Source organism: Apis mellifera, linkage group LG3 (assembly GCF_003254395.2).
Source record: "Apis mellifera strain DH4 linkage group LG3, Amel_HAv3.1, whole genome shotgun sequence".
Taxonomy (NCBI): Eukaryota; Metazoa; Arthropoda; class Insecta; order Hymenoptera; family Apidae; genus Apis; species Apis mellifera.
The window spans coordinates 9,261,687-9,282,273 of NC_037640.1; the positions used below are offsets into that span (position 1 = coordinate 9,261,687).

The following is a 20,587-nucleotide window of genomic DNA, read 5'->3' on the forward strand; positions in this document are numbered from 1 at the left end:
ATATTTTTTTGAGACATCTTTTACTACAATCATTTTCTTTCTATATCCTATATACAGATATATAGATCACGAGATTCGATCAAAATCGTATATTTTTTGAAATACATTTATTTTTCCTTTATTTTATTTTTTTCTCTGCTCTCCATAGAAGATTTGAAGAAAAGCACTTGGAGTTTTGGTCGATTCAAAATTTCTTCCCTTCTTTTTTAAACGATCGATTATTATCTCTCTGATATTTTATATTTCTCTGACCACAGAAGACGAAGAGGACTTCGACGTGGAGGAGGAGGACAACATGTACGTGCCGAGGATGTCGCAGCCTGATCCGACCATCGACACGTCCAGGGTGGAGGAGATCCCCGCGAAGGAGCCTAAGTTTCACGCGGTCCCTTTGAAGAGCGTTCTGAAGAAGAGGGGTTCCGGAAGTGGGCCTGGCACGCCCCAGAACACGCCCACGCAGGAGAACAGGCCGTTGACCCTTCGCCAGGAGCTGCACGCCTCCTTCAAGTTAGTTCGCGACCAAACAACCGATTCCTTCGCAACGAGCAACGACCAATTTTCTTTCATACATCGCATCTTTTTCTTCTTCGAAAGACTCGATGGAAAGCGGGGAGGGGGGAGGGGAAGAAAAAAAAAAGGAAATCTTAATTTCAATCGTGGAAAGAAAGCTGTAAGAAAGAAAGGATTGTTGAAACGATTCCACGACGTCCACGAGTCTTTCTCTCGTTCGAGCGGCGAGATTCGTCGCGAGTCTTCTTCATGGAGGTTGCAAGGCGTCGATAATAAAATGTCTTCCTTTCAATTGTGATATCTCGTCGGGGGCGGATACCTCGAAGTGGTATTCAAGACGGTCCTCCTCGAGGGGATGAAAGGGCGATTCGACTGGAATTGGAGGATTGCTCGAGGATTGTTAATTAGTACGAGGTGGATTCTAATGAAAAAGCGCCTTGAGACCGATGGGGAAAGCTCGTCTTGGAACATCGTTCTTCACCTTCCGTCCTTGTCATCTATCTCTTTTTCTCTGTCTCTTTCACGCGCACGTGCTCTTCCCCGCATATTCTTCTCTCCCTCTTTCTCTCGTCCCGATCCTTTTTTCATTCGTCGTCCAAGATGGAATTCCACGTTTTAATTTATCAAATTACCACGTTTCTCGTAATTTCGATTCGATTTTTGGCGTTTCCTATACGATCTTTCGTTTTTTCTTTCGTTCCTTCCTTTTTTGAAAAATTTAAATCTTTACTTAAAGAGAATGCTATTCTATAAAATTATCTAGAAGGAACAGATACTTTCTTAAATTGTTTATAGTTTGTATAGCTTTTTTCTTTCAAATTACGAATAAATTCAATATATTGTATTGTTTTGAAAGTAAGACGTAATAGGAAACTTGTCTCGATCAATTTATTTAAATGCATACTATTTGGACCAAAAAGAATTCTAAATTCAAAAGCAATCATTTCAATCCTAACGTGAAACAAAATTACGTTTCCAAATATTATTTCCAAATTAAGATGATCAAAATAATTTATTATCTCGAAATCATTTGATCTCTAAAAATCTCCAAATCTTATATTCTTATAGCGTATATCAATAAAAGAACATTGTAAATTCATTCAGTCACGAAAAACGTTACTGAACACACAAATCCCTTTACGAGGCAACGTGTCGCTCGATAACAAGTCTATGCAACTAAATCCATAAATAAGAGAAGAGTATTTCCTTTCGATTATTCCGTAAAGCAATCGTTCGATTCGAAAGTTGAATCGAAGGAATCGAGAACGATGCTCCTGTGTGAGGCGAATCCCACGAAGGGGGGAATAGCTTCGCTCATTCGTCCATTTTTAAAAACAACAACAACAACAAAAACAAAAATCTCAACATTATATATGTCAGTCACTAGTTAAAAGTGTGGTATTTTTCTTATGCTTAACCAGAAGGCCACCGTTGAGGCCTAGGATGAGAATATGGTAATTGGGCATTGGTCTAACTAAGCATGCGCGAACCGATATGGTATATATATAACTAAATATATATATGTATATAAATATTTGTATATTATATTATCCACGGCGGTTGATCGCAGAGAACCAAATAATGTTCTAGTCTCTCTTTTTCTTTCTTTCTCTCTCTCTCTCTCTCTATTTTTCTATTTTTCTATTTTTCTATTTTTATCGTCTTTCATTCCTTTTGTATTTAAATTTTTCCTATTATTCTCTTGTATTCCTTCGTTTCTCTTCTAATTTTTACTCTCTTCTTTAAGTATTTGAACAGGGGTGAGTATGATAACTGCGTCACGATATAGCTCTGCTCCAGATGAAAGTAGATGCAAATTGTAGAGAAAAATTTTCTCAAGTAATAGCCTCTATTGTAGTGTTACATTTTCTCCGTAAATATTGCGTCTTATTCTTTTAAACGCAACTCTATCTCTTGATTTTTAATAAATTCGTTTAGACAAAAGATTTTTCAACGAGAAAAGAAATAAATAAATTCGATCGTACTAGAGTGATAGAGAGAAAAATTTGTCAAACGGTGAAAAATTTTTTTCCACAATTCCTTTTTTTAACTGTATATTTTCCCGGGCAGATCTAACTACAAGATATAACTATATCCAGTCACCAGACTCGCTCTTTATTTTTCTCTTTCTCTTTCTCCTCTCTATTTATCTTCTTCTCTATTTTTCTTTCATCTTTCTCTCTCTGTGTCAGCATCAGGAGCGCCGTGAGCATGGTAAACGTACGACCTTAAGCATGAGAAAACCCTAGGGAAAACCCATGAAAACTGTCGCCCACGCTTCACACGTTCCATTATCTTTGCGTCTCATGCGGCTCGAAGAGAACCTCGAAACCATCGATCGACGAGAACGAGGATCTCGAGATATATTTTATTGCGTTGCGTCCAGGACGAATCGGGCTTGGTTACTTTTCTTTTTTCTTTCTTTTCTTTCTCTTTCTCTTTCTTTTTCTTTTCTTTTCTTTTCTTTTTTTTTTTTTTTTAAGAGCGTTCGATTCGTCTGTCGGCTGATAATGGATTAAGAAACATCACCGGCGTTTCTGGTGACGTTTCTTCGCTTCGCGCGTGTTTCTTGTCCTCTTGCGCTCCCATTGCCGAACGGCTTCGACGCTTTTTACGCTCGTTCGCTTTCACGACCGAGGTTATCGAATCCTCTGGGAAGATGGATCGCGTTTGTCTCTTGTGCTTTTTTTTTTCGACGAGGGTGATGAGTCGGATGGATTTGCTTTTCTCGAGACTCGTGCACGAATTCGTTTTCGAAGAGTTTTAATCCTTCTGTGAGATTGTCATCATGTTATGAATGAAAATTTGACATGTTTATGTAATATCAATGAGAAATAACATAACATCTTGGAATATTTGGCTCTTCATTGTACAATGAAAATGTATTAACGGGTAATCACGGAAGGGTTAATTGGATCATTTGACGTTTCAATGTTTGCACAGCTGAAGGTTAATAACCTCGAGGTTATCAAGCTCCTCTTTCTCTCTCTCGCAGCTGTTTAAACAATTGAAGTTTGTATCTGATCCGAATTCTTTTTTAAATGTTCGTTTCTGTTACTATATTTTCTGTTACTGACTTTCTTACTCCTCGTCTTAATCCCTCGCGCAATTTTTTAATTAAGAAACGTAACACGATTCTTTATCTTGAACATTTTCAAAATGTTAGAACGACACGTTTTTTCAAAAAAAAAAAAGAATTCGATCGAGTGCGAAGGATTAAGATGCATTTTAAGAAGGAATTTTAAATTATATCTCTGCTTTTTAAATTTCCACCCCAAAATTTCTCCAAAATGTACAAAGTCCAATATCTGTATATCTACCTGCTCCGATAACTTCTCTAATAGTACCCTACCTTGTATTTTTGTAGCAAAAAGAAATAATCTCCCAAACTCTCCCCCTCTCCTCCTAAACTAAAAATGGTAACAGAAACAAATCGAATCGAATTCTCTTCCAATTAGAAACAATAATGAAGGAAAGAAAAGAAGGAAACAATTATCTTGCTATGTTTCCTCTCGCGCGCGACTATTTCAAACATTCCTCAAGATAAAAAAAAAAAAAAAGAAAGAAAGAAAAGAAAAAATAAAAATATTGCATCCGTGTCGGGAAGGAAACGGCGTTATCTGCGTCGACGTCGTTGATAACCTATTTTTTGACGGACAAGAATCGAGTCACTTAAAAATCCGCAACTTGCTTCTGTTATCTTCATCAACGTGTCACACACACACATATATATACATATGTGCGTGTGTGTATATATATATATATACTGTGCATATATACACTGCCCTCCAACCCGTATATCGTTGTTTTCATCCCATATATTCCGCATATATTCGTAAATTTGGAAGCGTGGTAGAGTAGAACATTGGTTCGAGTAGCGTCAACCAGCGTTACTTTTACACGAAGCGTAACGACCATGATGATAACCGGTTGATCGTGCCTTTCTTGCCGATTCTTCCAGCAGTCGACCGGTTAGATTCGGCCTTGCTCTTCCATGCACCCTCGAGAACAAGGAGAACGCGAGGCCGTATGTGATAAGGGAGGATGCGGATGGTGATTCAGGGGATGGACAGGTGCTCTATAGGGACGAGTACGACGATGAGAAAAGTGAGTAAACGAAGAAGTGAATTTGTTTTTTTTTTTTTTTTTTTTTTTGGAATTTTAAGAGAATTTAAAATTGTACGACTTCGATTTTGTGATGGTGGTTGTATTGAAATTCACGTGGGAAATTTAAAAAGGTATTTGTGATCGTTCTCATGTTCTTCTATTGTCTGATGATTGTTGAAAAAAGAATTGCACGATCGAAGTCGTACGATCGAGTTGGTTTCTTAGCTGGGTTTGAATGGTTGAAAAATTGATTTTGTTAAATCAATTTCGAGAGGAAAAAGTACGTGGATTTATTATTTTTCATAAATTTAATAGATAAATGATAAATTAACGAGTATGTTGAGCTAAGTAACGTAAAGTATAATAAACTGAATGCCAGACTAAACAGTGAAAGGAGATTACAAAGGAGAAGGGATAATGTAAAGTTCAGGAGGTTAAACGAAACTTTATGAATAAATCTAAAGAAAAAATTGGCGAGCGGTGGAGAAAGTTGAAGAAAAGTTTGAAAGTTGTTGGTGGTGGTACGAAAGAGTTGAAAAGAAATTAGAGGAAACGTTTAAAAATGGGAATAGTGAAAAGTTTAGAGAGGATAAGAGTGCGAAGGTTCGGAGTTGAGTTTAAAGAGAAATATTTTTAGCATGATTTGAAGAGACATTTGAATTAAATAAAACTGTTATATAAGAGGAAAAGAAGAATCGATCAATGAATAAATAAATACGTAATCATATCCAATATTGAAATTGTGAAATTTCTATAGTAAAATTTCATTCTATATTTAGCGTACTATTAATATAATGTATTATTTTTAGTGACAAAAATATAGAGAACTTTATATAATTGATTAATCGATTATTAAAATTAACCATCCTATATCTAAAATTCATTCAACATTAACCGTGTAGAAAGTTTGATAATATAATTGATAAAAAATCTCGAAAACCAAATTATCCCCATTAAACACAAAATATCAGAAGCAGAAGTTCGAACACGCCCAAAAGGGGACGCGAATTTAATAAAAATTAATCCTCGTCTTTTTTTTTTTTTTTTTTTTATTATTAAACAAGCACACGGAACCATCGATTTTCCAATTGGAAATTAATTAATGGATTATCGAACTAGGGCTAAATTTCATTATCCTCCACGCAAAAAAGTTTCATCGTAAATTTTTAATATCCTCGAGGTTCCCGTTACCTTTCATTAACAACTTCTCTTCCTATTTTTTCCCCCTCCCCTCGATGTTATTAAACATTAAAAATACCGAATTACGTGTGTAACCAATGGCTTCGATAAATCGTTCAACGAGATCTGAAACAACAACGATTTATCTTAGCATTTAACAAAACTTCCAATACAAATTTCTTTTAAGCATTGATACTATTTTTTAATAATTTCTTAGGATGAGAAAAGGACGAAAATTTTGTTTCCTGAAAAAAAGAAATCAATGATGGATTTTAACAAGAGAAACACAATATAATCCTTTTTGCTTCTAGTTCCCTTTTTTTTCTTTTCTTCTTATTCGAAGGAACGAATTACATAAACGATACAGCTGCAACGGTCATCGTTCCTAATTGAAATTTCTTCCATTTCTACCCTCGCCAGAACGTGGATTCGTTTGGCAATTAATCCAAGACAATTAAACGACTCGTTAACGATCTTTCCACTTTTCCAACCCCTCCTGTTACCCATTCTACCGAGCTTGTTGGAACTTTCAATGCATTTTTTAGCGAGACAATAAAATTTTTTTCTTCTTTTTTTTTTTTCTTATATGGAAAAAGAAATTTTTTTTTAAATTTCAAGCTACGAAAATCGTTATTACATTACAATTTATGTCACTATTATTATGGTAAGATATCCGAATTGATCGAATAACGAATTTGATTTGTCATGTCACTCGCTGCCAAGTTTAAAATGAAATCAGAAAATAAATATTCACAAGGTACGTTATTTCGGAAAGAATAGAACGAGAATTGCACAGATATAGGAGAAAATATTTTGTACAAAAGCATCGCATAACAAACATCGCTTCCGATCTTGGACTAATTCCACTTCGTGTATCCAATTAGACACCAGTGCTTAGTTCAACAACGAAACCAGTCGCACATCTCGAGCTCTAAGCGCTCGCAAGATCGAGTTCGTTAAGTTAATTTGCTCACTTTCCATCATTGCAAAATCACCTTAACTATCCTATATATACATATATACAAATTTTGTAACAACAATCCGTACAAACTTCTAAAAAAAATAACTCTCTCCCTCGACGATTGAAAAATGGAGGATTAATGGAATGATAAAGATGATTTTTTTTTTCCCCAATTTCTCGACAATGAAAAATACGAGACAGCGAAAGGGCTGTAAAAAGACGATAGCTCGATTGCCAAACACACGAAATCAGCATTCGTGGCCCGTACTAATTATACCCCCGGCGCGATACGTTTATTCACATAGGCGAACGCGTGATCACGCAAACGCCTCGAGGGTTATATTAATCCCCGAACATCGCTGGCAAGCGGTTCAGTGTGTTTCTGGCCGTTGTTTTGTCTCAAGTTTGTGCCCGCCATCATCTTGATCTCTGGCGAGAATTCGAATCACGAATTCTCCCTCCGAAAAAACGTTTCCGAGAAATTTTCTTTTAATCGGTTTCCTTTCCGGAGACGAAACGAACGAAGTCCGTTCGAAAAGAAGAAAAATTTCATTCCATCGAGGAGCTGTGAAAAATTTTAAAAGAGATCTCCTCCATCGAAGATTTATCTTCGATTTTTGGAGAAATTTCTGGAGAACGAGGAGGAAATTCGTTTCGATTCACCACGATTAGAGATCTCTAAATTGAATAAAAGTCGAAGCAGCAGTTGAAAAGGGATCAAGTTGTCCCAAGATTGATTTGTACAAGGGTTGTCGAAGATCGAGTCCGAAGATCGGCACGAGGAAGATCAACTTGGAGGGGAATAGTAGTTGTCGGAGGAGGAATTAGGAAGTGGATCAAGAAGTGAGCGGAGCGATGACACCATGCTGTCGATCTGGACCGCGTCGACACTGTCGATCGCCTGCGGCGAACCCTTCAAGTTCAAGCCTTCCATGCGACGCTGCCTTAGCTGTTCTTCCCTCGTCGACGGTAAATTGTGATCGAATTTGGATTACGCGGGACAGGCCTTCCGTATCGAGAGGATCCGAACGATTTTAGGGAAAACCTGATGATTCTTAATCTAATCTGTAAAAGAGGAAAAAAAGAAAAAGATTGAAACTATTTTCAGGGAATGTTGATGATTGAGATATTTTTATTTCTTATTATTTTTAATCATTATTTATTTCAGAATTGTATTATATTCTATGAAAATATCAATGTGATTCCATTTGTAATTAATTAGAAAGGAAGAAGCGTTGTTAGAAGTCATTTGACGATGGTTAAGAATATCTACGTTAATTTTTACGATGATTGTTCTAATATGATTATAACGTAGATAACGAGAATATCGTGCGTGTATATATATATATATAGTAATGTTTGAATTAAGAGGCTAATCGTTTGTTTAATTGCAGGCCGGTTGGCAGCAAAGATTGCGCGTAAGGAGTCGCTGTCCCTGAAACTCGCCCTGAGGCCGGACAGGCAGGAGCTCATCAACAGGAACATCCTTCAGCTGCAGACGGACAATGAGAGGCAGGAAACGAAGGAGGCAATTGGTGCCAAGCTCATCAGGTGAAAAAATATTCTTTCTTTCTTTTTCTTTTTTTTTCTTCTTTTCTTTTTATTCGAATAAATATATATGTATGGATCGTTAAAAGTATTCATTTCGATCGAAATCGTATCTGAAAGTGGCATCAATGATAATGGAGAAATGGGAAGAAAGTAAAAATCGTGCTGTTTCGTGTCTTCGTCTGAAATTTAGAAGATCTCAATAGGACGTAAGCAAGTTGTTTTATTGTTAAATAGGAGGAGGTGTAGGCGAGGTAAAAGGTTTCGTTAAAAAATTAAAGGGCATTCGAAAGTTTGTGTCGAGTTTGTCACTCGCTGTAAGAAAGGGAGGAAACTCTGTAAAGTCTATTTAAAGTTTCCTTAAATAAAAGAACAACTTCTACTAAGTTAAATAAATTGTTTTTGACAAAAGAATTATTTTTTTCTTTTTTTTAGAAATAAATTAAATAACTTGAACTTTGTAAATTATTACAAAAATTTGGATATCAAGATATATCTTAAAAGTAAAAATATCTCGTTAAATCGTACGTTGTTTTTGCTTTATATAAAAAAAAGGATGATTAAAAGATAACGAAGAAAAACGGAGGGTGATTACTCGATTCAACGATCTCGAATCGATCATCCGGGCTTTGAGATTTTATTTTCTTGGAAATTTCAAAGGAAGAAAAGCCTTCTCTAATTATTAAAAATCACGCGTTGAAATGAATCAAGAAATCTTCTTAATCGAAGATCGTTAAAAACTTTCGATAAATCCTATCTCTTCGCCTCGTCTAAGGTAAATAAAAAAAAGATAATAGAAAGATAACGAAGAGTGGATCATTCGCATTATTTCAAGATTATTATTTTTTTTTTTAAATTTCGAAAGATAACCGTTGGTTAATTAAATATCATATATCGTTAAATCCAATCGTTTTGATCGCTTAAAATAAATAAAAAGAGATGACACGGATGGATCCATTGATCTCGTTCACGTCATATAATTGACGTGTCATCATCCATGGCATGGAAAAGCCAAAGCTTGAACTGTCATCGATATCTGTCTGGCCGACTACCAGTTACATCCCCTTGTGGTGGTATCTGTGGAATCCTAAATTTAGGAATTAACCAGGAACACGCGAGGAGGATTTGTTTCCCCGATGCGCGTTGTGCGTGTACGACAGTCGGTCGGTGAATTCCACCGATCGTGATTCACGAGTCTTCTCTGAATGGAGGAGGATATTTATACGCGTGTGCGCGTAATTTCGAACGTCCTTGAACGCACACACGTCCATCCTTATTGATTTTCCTTCGAAAAGGGGGGAGGAGGGAGGGAGAGGAGGGTTTAATCATTCATACGGATGGATTAAAATGGGATTCTACGTTGGGTGGGCCGATGTTGATGGAACACGTAACGCGTTGGATTTGTTTGTTGAACCTATCGAGAGAGAGATGTAAAACGGACGAAACTGCAATTACTCGTTTTTACTTATTAGGCGCGAGGAAGTGGCGTGCGGCATAGCCAGCCCGTGCTTGACGCAATAGTTGTTGTTGTTATCGAGGCCTTCCGTCTGTGTTATTAGAAGTCGAGATAAATTTAGATCGCTTGTTATATATTTTGTCTGGAGAACTGTTTGGAAGATTGGCGAATTTTTTTGCGTAGATGTGTTTGTTGTGTTTTTGAACCGCGTTGAGAATCTATTTCACGATTTCTATTTAAAAGAAATCTCGTTCTTTTAGATATTTTGGAAGAATCGTTATCGAAGAATTTGTATTTTGAAAAACATTTCATTTTTTCAACCACATCGAGGAAAAAGAAGAGAAGAAAAATTGGATAGAATCTGTTTGAAAAAATAAATTTGTTTCCTATCGTTGAAATAAAATTTTTAATCTTGAGAAAAGTATTATTTTTCTTTTAATACGATACAATTTTCTTAAGTCTTCTCTAAGCCGGCTTCCCCTTAAATTCTTTGCCTGACAAAACATCTATTCGATATTACGTTGACGTTCGAACGCAAGTAATACTTGTACAATCCGTGGAGAGACAGCTGTCACCAGGAGGAGATTACATCGAATCACGGGCAGACGGTTGACCATTCGCATATTTGCGAATCATTCGCAAGTGGATTTTACACTCTCCCCCGACCGACCCCCTCCCCGTCCCCCTTTGAACCGATATCGAGAGAAAATCGGTTTACAAGCGTATTATAGAGTTGAACTGATTTCGCGTGGCGTTCTTGTTTCAGGCGGCTGAGCATGCGACCGACCCAGGAGGAACTGGAGGAACGAAACATTTTGAAAAGTAAGCTCTTCGATATTTATTCTTCGAAAAAACTTTCCCTCCCCTCGATCGACCTAAATCGAATATCGAATATGCGCACATTTTTCGTGCACACATTTTTGTACGTAAGATTTCCGATGTTTTTGGAAATTTTCAATTTTCTCGAGCGCGCGATAAAACCTGGGGGGATAAGATACGATATAAGGTATAAATCTATTTGCAGAGCAAAGTCCTGCGGAGGAGAAGAAGCAAAAAGAAGAGAAGAAGCGGTATCTGCTTCGAAAGCTCAGCTTTCGACCGACGGTTGAAGAGCTCAAGGAGAAGAAGGTATATCTTTCGTTTCTTTTTTTTTATCTCTTTATAAGAATAAAAGAATATTTGAACGGAACGGAACGAAAACTTGGATTTCTCTTTGTTCGAATCAGATTATCAGGTTCAACGACTACATCGAAGTCACGCAGGCTCACGACTACGACAGAAGGGCCGACAAGCCTTGGACGCGGTTAACTCCTAAGGACAAGGCAGCCATTAGGAAGGAGTTGAACGAGTTTAAGAGTTCGGAGATGGCCGTTCATGAGGACAGCCGACACCTCACCAGGTATGCTAGCCGGATTCAATTTTTTTTCGCGTGTTCGTTCGTATCTTTCCTTCAAGTTCGAAATAAATTTATTTACCTTTTGGAATGAAACTTTGATTATCTTACAAAAAATTTTGAAATAAAATAAATCGTGAACCGATAGATAAGAATTGACCAACTTTGTGAAATGAAAGAAATGAGAAAAAGATTTTTCATTCCACAGAGATAAAAATTTATTTCACGAATCTTTCTCGTTCGATCACGCCAACCCCAAATTCCAATCCCAACGATATACTCGAGATCCCTGAGAATATTTGTATTCTCCTCGGTTGCAGGTTCCATAGGCCATGACAATTGCAATGTGTTGAGGTGCTACAGTGTGGTGCGGGTATAGGTGAAGGTGCAGTGTGGTGGCCTCGCGTCGAGGCTGGATAAAAAAGAAAATTTAAAAAAAAAAATAAAGAACCGCCCCCTCGGTTGATCGTGGCTACCGAGGGGTAGTTCCACGTGGGAGGGGGGGGAGGAAAGGGAAAAGAGGGAGGGGTTGGTTAATACTATACTACACCCGTTTTAAACGGTAAATCGGGCGACGGTGGTTTCTTTTTATGACGTTGCTGCGTCGTGTTGTCATTCGTCGTCGTCCTCCTCTCGTCGTCATCCGTGCCCATCGTGCATCGCGCCTTCTGATCTTCATCCTCCACCATCACCGGGTCATCCGCCATCCGCGCTGACGACGAACGTCTCCACGACGTCGACGAAGATTTGTGATAGGGTGGCCCGTCCCAAAGTCGAGTAAATTACGAAACGAAAAGGGGGAAAGTAAAGGGAAGGAAGGAAAAAAAAAAAAAAGATAAATAAATAAATGAACAAACGAACGAAGGAAGGAAGTCGCGTCGGGTCACTCGCTGATTTCTTTAAAAAAAAAAAAAAAGGAAAAGAAAAAAAAGAGGAAGAAAAGGCTCGTTCACACCTGAGCTTATTCCATATAAATAAAGTTCGTCCTTATCGTATTGGAGAACCGTATTTGTCCAGCATGATGAATATCTTTTTGAGCAATTTTGCATTCTTTCGATGCCAAAAATAAGAATAAAAATAAAAAATAAGGATAAAGAGGAGAAAGGAGTGGAATAATAATATTTGGAGAATATAGAAGGTTAGATAATCGCAATTTAGAAAATCAAAAAAAAAAAAGCGTTGTTCTACTTGTATAATAAATAAGGCACGTATTTTGTACGAGCGAAGTTCGCTTCGCTCAGGAACGAAAGGGTGGAAAGGAGAGAGGTTGATCGCTTTCGTTACACTCGACGTTGACGCTCCTCCTCGTCAGCGAAACTTTGCTGAACCTAACTCTCTCAACAGTTTATCGTTAATTACGCTTTTATCGATATCTATTCTAATCGAGAAGAAAGAGAGAAAAAGATAGAAAGAGAGAGAGAGAAGTATGTTTGAGATAAAACTTTCGGATAAATTTTAAGATTATATGCGAATTAAACACATGTATACATTGGATGTAGCTAGATCGATGACAAACGATAGAAAGGTAGCGATGATCTATGAAGAGAATTCTTTTCAAATGATTCTTCTTCGTCGAGAAAGTTTCTTTGGCGAAAAAAAAAAAGAAAAAGAAATAAATAATAACATATGGCGTGAGCTCGCGTGTGAACGAATCTTTCCATAGATTGTAAAACATCATAAAAAAAAAATTCTCTTTTTGCCATCAAGCTAGCTCGTCAGTGTCACCTGGCATGAAACGCGTATACGTGAAAAAAAGAAAAAAAAAAAAAGAAAAATACGATTCCTAAGGAGAAATGTTTTAGTGAACCTTTTAGCGCTCGTGTGTGATAATATCTTGCGGATAGTTTGCAAAATACTCAAATTCGACGTGAGAAACGAGATATATGTGTGCATCACGATAAATGGTTAAAGAAAAAGATGAAAAAGAAAAAAAAAGAGAAGAAGAACGTCGATAAGGAAGATTGATTTAGCTTTCGATTTAGTTGTTTAAAAAATGCGTTAGTGTTTGAGATATTTTTATATGTTGACGTTTAAAGTAAAAAAAAAAAAAAAAAAAACGAAAAAAAAGAAAGAAAGAAAGAAAGAAGGGAAAAAAAATAGAGAATTATTATTATCATGAAGGGAAGAGAAAGAATTTTTTCAACGAAATATAAGCGAACACACTTCGTTGTCTTCTTTTTTTATCGACGAAATATATTACGAACAAAAATTAAGGGAAAATATTTAAGAGAAAATTAATACGACATTAGAGAGTTATAACGGAAGCTTATGTGCGGTATAATGGCGGCTATTATGTGATTTATCGATATAATTCCACGGACCGTGATTTTAATCAACTTTTTAAATCGCTAATCCGTTACGTAGTTTAATTATAATTAAGCATTGTTCCATTTTTATGCGCGGACAGAGGCGTGTTAATATCGAGTCGAAACAGTGTGCGAATAATATCTATGACAATCTTGTTCGAATTGACAAGACAAACTATTTTTCCTTTTTACTGCCAGGTATCACTATTTCTATTTGCGGAGCTGCCTTGAGGAGCAAACGCTTATTGACATATACTATAATACATACACACACATACACACAGACACACAGAGATAGAAACAGTGAAGAAAGAAAAAGAATGAAAAAGAAAGAAAAAAAAGAAGTAACGTGTGAGTGTAAGTGGAGAGATAATAAAATATAAATGTAAAACCTCATTTTCTCTCTCTCCCTCTCTCTCTCCCTCTCTCTATCTCTGTTCTCGGCGAACAACACGAGAGAGAGAAAGAGAGAGAGAGAAAGAAAGAAAAAATATCGGAGAAAGGAAGAAAAATGCAATTGTGCAATTTTACACATACACGTACACGTACTTTGTACAGAAATAATATACATAGCGCGTATTTTAGTGGTTATTATTATTGTTATTATCATCACTGCGATCCTCGTTGATTTTCGATCACGCGTTTCGATCGTGGAAGCATCGATCTTGAAACAAAAAAGAAAAAAAATATATATATAAAAATATATATATATATAAATATTTGTCTACGAATATCGGATATACTCATCGATAGTTCTTCTAAAAATTGATCGGGTAGAGTAGAGAGAGAGAGAGAGAGAGAATGAATCGGTGATTTGATTAGTAAACACGTAGACATTGTAATTAATTGGATTAGATCAAAAGAAAGCGTTTTCTTACGAAAGAGGAGAAAAAGAAAAAAAATGAGAGAATCGAAACGTGTTTCGATGTCTTGCACGCTTAATGCCCCTCCCCTCGAAGCTTCCTGTCTCTGCAGCATGTGATCGTCATAAAGCTCGCGTAAATTCGCGTCGAAACCAAATCGAAAATGGGGAACTCGTATCGATATCTTCTGTTTCGATGAACTTCGTCGTGATCGAGGAACAATAAAAAAAAAGAATCGAAATCTGAGCTGAAATATATCGAAAACGAAGTTATTCGTTAAAATATATTGAAACTCGTACCATACTATTTCTATTTTATACATTTTTCTTTTATATTAATTTAAAAATAAGAGGATATTAAATTCGCAAAGAAGATTCAACAAAAATTATGAAAAATTAATAAAAGAAGATAAGCTAAGTAAAGTAGCTTATACTCCTCGTTATATATTCAATCTTTTTCCTCAACTTTCGAAAACTTTCTAAATATTTGAAACTCGATCCTCGAACGAATCTCCATCGATATCGGAAAATTTAATTCGAGTTTCCCGCTGCGGACGTAAGTCGTTACAGCGTGTCCATCTTCTATCCTTCTAAAATAGTAAACTTAGTTTTAACGATCGTCCAATGGGGTGAGAGGATCGGATGATCGATCTCTCTCGTAAACCCGTAGGTGAACTCAGTTGTTCGATATTATAAGCAAAGAAGCAAAGAAAATTGAAAAAAAAAACAGACAAACAAACAAAAAAAAAAGAAAAATGAAGTAAAAAAAAAAAAAAAATAAAATAAAAATAAAAAAGAATTTTTCAACTTCGCGATCGAGAAGGTGTCAGGCAGAAAGGAGAGAACGATTGAGAAAGAGGGGAAAAGTAAGAGTGAAATACGAAGACCTTCTCTTAAGCTAGAACCACGGAGACGCAGGTGATTAAAGGAACAATGTAAGATAGGGAGATGAAGCGTCTCTCTCGTTCCATTGGTCGACCGCTGTGGCTACCGTGTAGTCGAACAAATATATCCATATTAATTTCCGAATTGCCTGATGCGTGGTTGTATGTGTGCACCGTGATGCGTGAGAGTGTTTTAATTGTATTCGAGAATAGTTGAGAAAATGCACGAGAGTGAAGAACGAACGAGAGAGCGACGTTGAAGGTCGTTATAGTATTTTAAAGGATTGAAAACGAAATTTTTCTTTTTTTTTTTTTGAGGAGGAGGAGGAGGAGGAGGAGGAGGATGAGGACGAGAGTGAAAATGGGGAAAAAAGTCGAGGAGAGAGCATGGAACAAATGTGAAATTCTACTCGACGACGTTTTCTCATTTTCCTTTCTTTACTTTTTTCCTCTATTTTTTTCTTTTTTTTTGTTTTTTGTTTATATATATATATATATTTTTTTTTCTTTCTTTCCCCGAATAATTTTTCCACCATTTTCGTCGTAGAGGAGCCACTCTCGAGGACGGATGATTTAGGAGCGACGTGTACAAAACACGAAAAGCGAAACATATAACGATTTAAATAAATATAAACAATTGTAAATAATTAAACCGAGAGAGGAGACGAGGCGATTTTTTAGGCGTGACGAATGATTTAAAGAAAAAAAAAAAAAAAAAAAAAAAAGGGAAAAAAAAGATTCAAAGATAAAAAAGAGAGCGCATTGTAAAACACATCGCAGTAGTGAACCACGCTACACGCTAAAACGATATTACGCATGGCAGAAACGAGTGAATATACTTATAAATATTTGATATTAGATAAACGAGGATAAAGAAAAAAAAAAAGATAATGAAGAAAAATGACGCCCTAACGCGAGCGATACACACCATATACATATATAAATATTATACATATATACATAGATATATATATATATATTATTATATCGAGGCGTACAAGCAGTATGTGCGTTTTCCAGCACAGATAGTTGGTATTTTGTGTACAAAAAAAAAGAAAAAAAGAAAGAAAGAAACAAGAAGAAGAAAAAGAAGAAAAAGAGGAAGGGAGAAAAAATTTTTTGCGAATAAAAGCGAACCGGATGAACAATTGTTGGATATTTTCGCCGCGCCCTGTCCAGTCTGCGTGATTATTATTATTTTTATTATTATATTATTATTATATTCGAATTATTATGATTCTCTAATTATTATTCTATTATTATTATAATTATAATTATTATTATTATTATTATGTAGCATGATTTGCGTAGGAGAGGCGCGATGAAAAGATAATTTGTCAGCGCTGATAAGCGTCACTTTTCGTGTCGATCGTTCGCGATGGTCGAACGAGAACGTTCCCACGTTTTCCCAGAGCAAACCGAAAATGCAGATTACTCCCTTCTCGCAACGAAGATTATCCTCTCATATTAACGAATGTCTCTGCCACGATCGATCCATCGATCGATCGAATCCATCGAAATTCGCCATTCACTTTTTTGCTCTCAGCCATCTTTGCCATTTGTGCAATTTCGATTTGCTCTTCTACAGGTATCCTCGATTTCTTCACGCTCCGCGGATATTTGCGATAATCTAATTATAGTACAACGTGTAACAACGTGTGTGCGTGTGTATAAATTAACTAATTGACGTTACGAACATTTAACCTTTGCTATTTGATTTGTTTGTTGAAAGTATTGAAAAGAAGAGGATTCTATATTTTAGGATTCTATCTCTTCATTTTTAAAAGTACGATAAAAAATATTTGGAAAAGAGAAAGAATTATAAAGGGATAGAGATATAAGGGATATTGGTGTCTGTTTTAAAATTTATAAATTTATAAATTATTCGTAAATTTTTTCAAAGAATTCTAAAGATAAAATCCTTGACCATGTCGCTTTAAATGTTTGACAACCATATCTCGATTGAAAAGGGATAAAAAAAAAAAATAAGTTAAACTATCCAAAAGCGTCGTTTGCCAAATGAATCCAAACTTGAGAGAATTTGCGCGGAGCGTGTTAACTCGAGGGCGCCATCTACACAGCGAGAAGGTGGAACTAAAAGAGGGGGAAATGAAGTGAGGCTGTAAAAAGAAATTGTCGCGGTGGCCGTGGCAGACACGGCCGATTCTACTTGTATCATAATCTCTTACGATAGTGCGCTATAATTAAACAATAACGAAGAAAACAGTAACAACAATAAGATAACTCGTAATTTAAGGGAGCGTGAAGCGGAATGAAAGAGCGAGAGAATGCGAGCGGAAGAGCGTATGTATGCCGATTAATCACGTGCAAACCGATTTAGTGATCGATTGTGATCGCTAAGAGAAGCACCCTCGTAGCTACGAACGGGCTTTTCACGGCTTTCAGTCGCTGGTCTCGCGATTTTCCTCACTTCTGCTCAACCTTGATCTCTCCAATTACGAAACAATTTATTCACCGGGCGGATTTTCGAACAATTTAAAAAAAAAAAAAAAGAAAAAGAAAAAGTAGCAAAAAACGAGAAGAATCTGAAACGGTCTCTTCCCTCTTCTGTGGTGGAAAATAGAGTTAGAGGGAGGGAAGAAATATAGACGAAGAGACCGAAACAAAAGAGAACAAAATGGCGCGAGACCAGTGTCTGCGGCTAGCCCAAAGGATTTTTACCAAAACGACTCCGCGATTCGCGGAGTGGAAGCAGTTATATAAAAAAAAAAAAGAAAAAAAAATAGACGTAATTATTGAATTTCGTTTCGATTTTGTAAACGAAGTCGAGTGCGCGAAATTCAGCCGGCGATTAACCGTGCCTCCTCGAAGGGCTCGGTTTTATGCCGAGGAAAATAAATAATACGGGGACAAACGTGTGTTTTCGCCGGCTTTTCGCGGATGGCGAATTTTGTAAAACGCGGACGCGTCCCGCGAACGATCCCTGGCACGTCGAAAATTGCACGATCTCATTGATTTTATAAGCATGAAACATTTTAATTATATATTTTATTCCCTTTTAATCGAACATTGAGTTTTTTTAATCGACTTGTCTATATATTTTATATACGCGTATTGGCTGTTGATAAAATTATCGTATATCTATATTTATTATTATTGTTTAAAACAAATTTGTCGCGTGAATCGAATGAATGATAAAAAACGTGATTTTCTTCAAATTTTATATTTTAAAAGACGAGTCTTATTTTTTTTTAAAATTGTTTCTTTTAAAAATGTTATTTGAACAGAGATTTGTTATGATCCTTCAAATTACAATTAATTGTATCATTTTTGAGGGGTGTTTTTGTCAAAGATTTATTGTTTTTTTTTTTTTTTTAATAATGTTGTACCTTTTTTTTCTTTTTTTTTTTATACATATATATGTATTTGTGTTTTATTCAAGCGTGAGAAAGAAACATTCGACCAGTGATCGCTTGCCGACGCGTCATTCGGGACGTAATATGAAGGAATGCGTTGTATTATATATCGAGAAACCCTCTAAGTGTAAGAATAATAATGTATATATAATTATTATTATACCATAAAAACTTCGATTGATTGCACTCCGGGGAAAAGGAAACTGTCTCCCGCTCCCAACGTCTATGAAGAAGGAACAAAAAGCGAAAAAAATTGAAAAATTGAAACGCACGAAAAATGAACGAAGACGAAGCAATCTTCAAATCTTCAAAAAGAAAGATTTAAAAAAAAGAAAAAAAAAAAAGATAAAACGTACATTCATGGATACAAAATGGGGAAGAAAAATGAAACGATAAAAAAAAGAAAAAGAAACTGTTCTCATGATTGATTTCAAAATGAAGAAACGAATAAGATGAAGAAGATGAGGAAAAAAAAAAAGAAAAGACGCTGCGTTTTTCGATCCAGATTCGTTTTGTTTTTTGTTGTTAGTTTGTACGCACTACGATTTATCGCAATTTATTGTATTATCGATGAAATACTGTAACAAAAATACTGTTAACTATTCTTAAAAAAATTAAAACTTTTGTAAACTGAGACCAACCGCGAATTTCTCACGACATACTCTCCTGAAACATAATTCCAATAGGATTCATTAAGTTGTCGAGCAGCATTCTGGTGTAAAAGGTAGGGATAAAAGATAAAAACTCGAGAAATTGCACATTCATAAAGATATTTTATTTTTATAATTTTATAATTGGATATACATTTTACTTTCATGTGTTTTATTTTTTATTTTCACACGATGCATTATCACCACGATATGGGGTATAAAGCAGTACAACACTGCACACAGAAGCTACAACCGCACATTGACTCATTATACATTAAACATTTTCACGGTACAAAAGCTTCGCAATTTATTCTTAAAAATATACGATAAAAAAATCTCTGAATTCTTCGCAACAATTTTCTTCAAAAAATAGCACCAGAGGAGATAAAGAGATTCATATTTTACAACGAGTTATATAGTTAAAAAAATATATCGATCTTCGAATTATAACGTAATATATAGATAGTTCAAAAATCCAGTTGTTAAGTTGATTCGCTTAAAAAGTAATGGATGGCATCGACGACGTTGCTCGATATAAATCTACGACGAGCAACAAGCTAACATTAAAAAAGCTACATTAAAAAAAAAAATAAAATAAAATGAAATAAAAAACTAGGGAACATTTTTTTGGCCAAAATCATTATGGCATTCTATCAATATAGCTGACTAAAGACAATGTTGCTAACAATCACATTGATCAGATCATCGATCTTCACCACGAGATATACTGTCTGCCAAAGAGGAATTGAACGTGGAGAATTCTTTGATCCTTCTCTCCTGCTCAATATCGACTTTTCGTCCTAGCAGACGGAACGGAGATTCCTGTATAAAAATATGAAAAATAAATTATTCGAAAAATTCTTTAACCTCTTTCATTTTGCGTCAAAAATTATACAAATTAATTTCTTAAAGCATAAAACAAAATCAGTTTTTCATTACAATATATCACGTTAATCAAAAATTTGAAAAGCTTTTGAGAAAAAGAAAATATGGATTCAAAATATTCATTAAATTACGCAAGATTCAATAAAATCCAATTTTCATACCTTCTTTTGCATATAACTGTGCAAATCATAACCCATGTAGAAAGCAATCCTCTGTAGACTTAACAGAGACCTCAACCTCAAGCAAGGATCCGGTTGTAGTAGTCGTTTCAACAGATCCTTCGCAGCTGGTGAAATATTTTCCGCATTCGATGGTAGAGTACCAGGTGGTGCGGAACTAGTATTAGTTCTGTTCTCTGGCAAAAGTTCACTGGATGCACTGGCCGGGTACTGCAACAAAAATATGGACAAGTGATATAATTAGCGAAGAAAAAAGATCTTCGAGATGCAACAATAGATCGTAGATCCGT

The 20,587-nt window shown here is 35.8% G+C and overlaps 2 protein-coding genes across 15 annotated transcripts in view; one reads left to right on the forward strand and one right to left on the reverse strand.

Annotated features, from left to right (window-relative positions):
• The window catches only part of LOC408740 (phosphatase and actin regulator 4), a 322,845-nt gene extending 309,864 nt beyond the window's left edge, over positions 1 to 12,981 (forward strand). For 7 of the 10 annotated variants that reach the window (XM_006563995.3, XM_016911498.2, XM_016911499.2 and 4 more), the window contains 8 exons: positions 258 to 507; positions 1,932 to 1,964; positions 4,472 to 4,617; positions 8,152 to 8,308; positions 10,528 to 10,583; positions 10,786 to 10,889; positions 10,988 to 11,160; positions 11,475 to 12,981. In XM_006563995.3, the coding sequence (XP_006564058.1) occupies positions 258 to 507; positions 1,932 to 1,964; positions 4,472 to 4,617; positions 8,152 to 8,308; positions 10,528 to 10,583; positions 10,786 to 10,889; positions 10,988 to 11,160; positions 11,475 to 11,490 (935 nt within the window). In that variant the 3' untranslated portion in view covers positions 11,491 to 12,981. The remainder of the gene's footprint in view (positions 1 to 257; positions 508 to 1,931; positions 1,965 to 4,471; positions 4,618 to 8,151; positions 8,309 to 10,527; positions 10,584 to 10,785; positions 10,890 to 10,987; positions 11,161 to 11,474) is intronic. The other 3 variants (XM_006563993.3, XM_016911497.2, XM_006563994.3) reach the window with 3 other exon arrangements.
• Positions 12,982 to 15,527: 2,546 nt separating this feature from the next.
• The window catches only part of LOC410933 (serine/threonine-protein kinase S6KL), an 83,227-nt gene continuing 78,167 nt past the window's right edge, over positions 15,528 to 20,587 (reverse strand). For all 5 annotated transcript variants that reach the window (XM_026439598.1, XM_026439596.1, XM_026439600.1 and 2 more), the window contains 2 exons: positions 20,280 to 20,507; positions 15,528 to 20,055 (listed from right to left, as the gene is read on the reverse strand). In XM_026439598.1, coding sequence (XP_026295383.1) covers positions 19,936 to 20,055; positions 20,280 to 20,507 — 348 coding nt within the window. In that variant the 3' untranslated portion in view covers positions 15,528 to 19,935. The remainder of the gene's footprint in view (positions 20,056 to 20,279; positions 20,508 to 20,587) is intronic.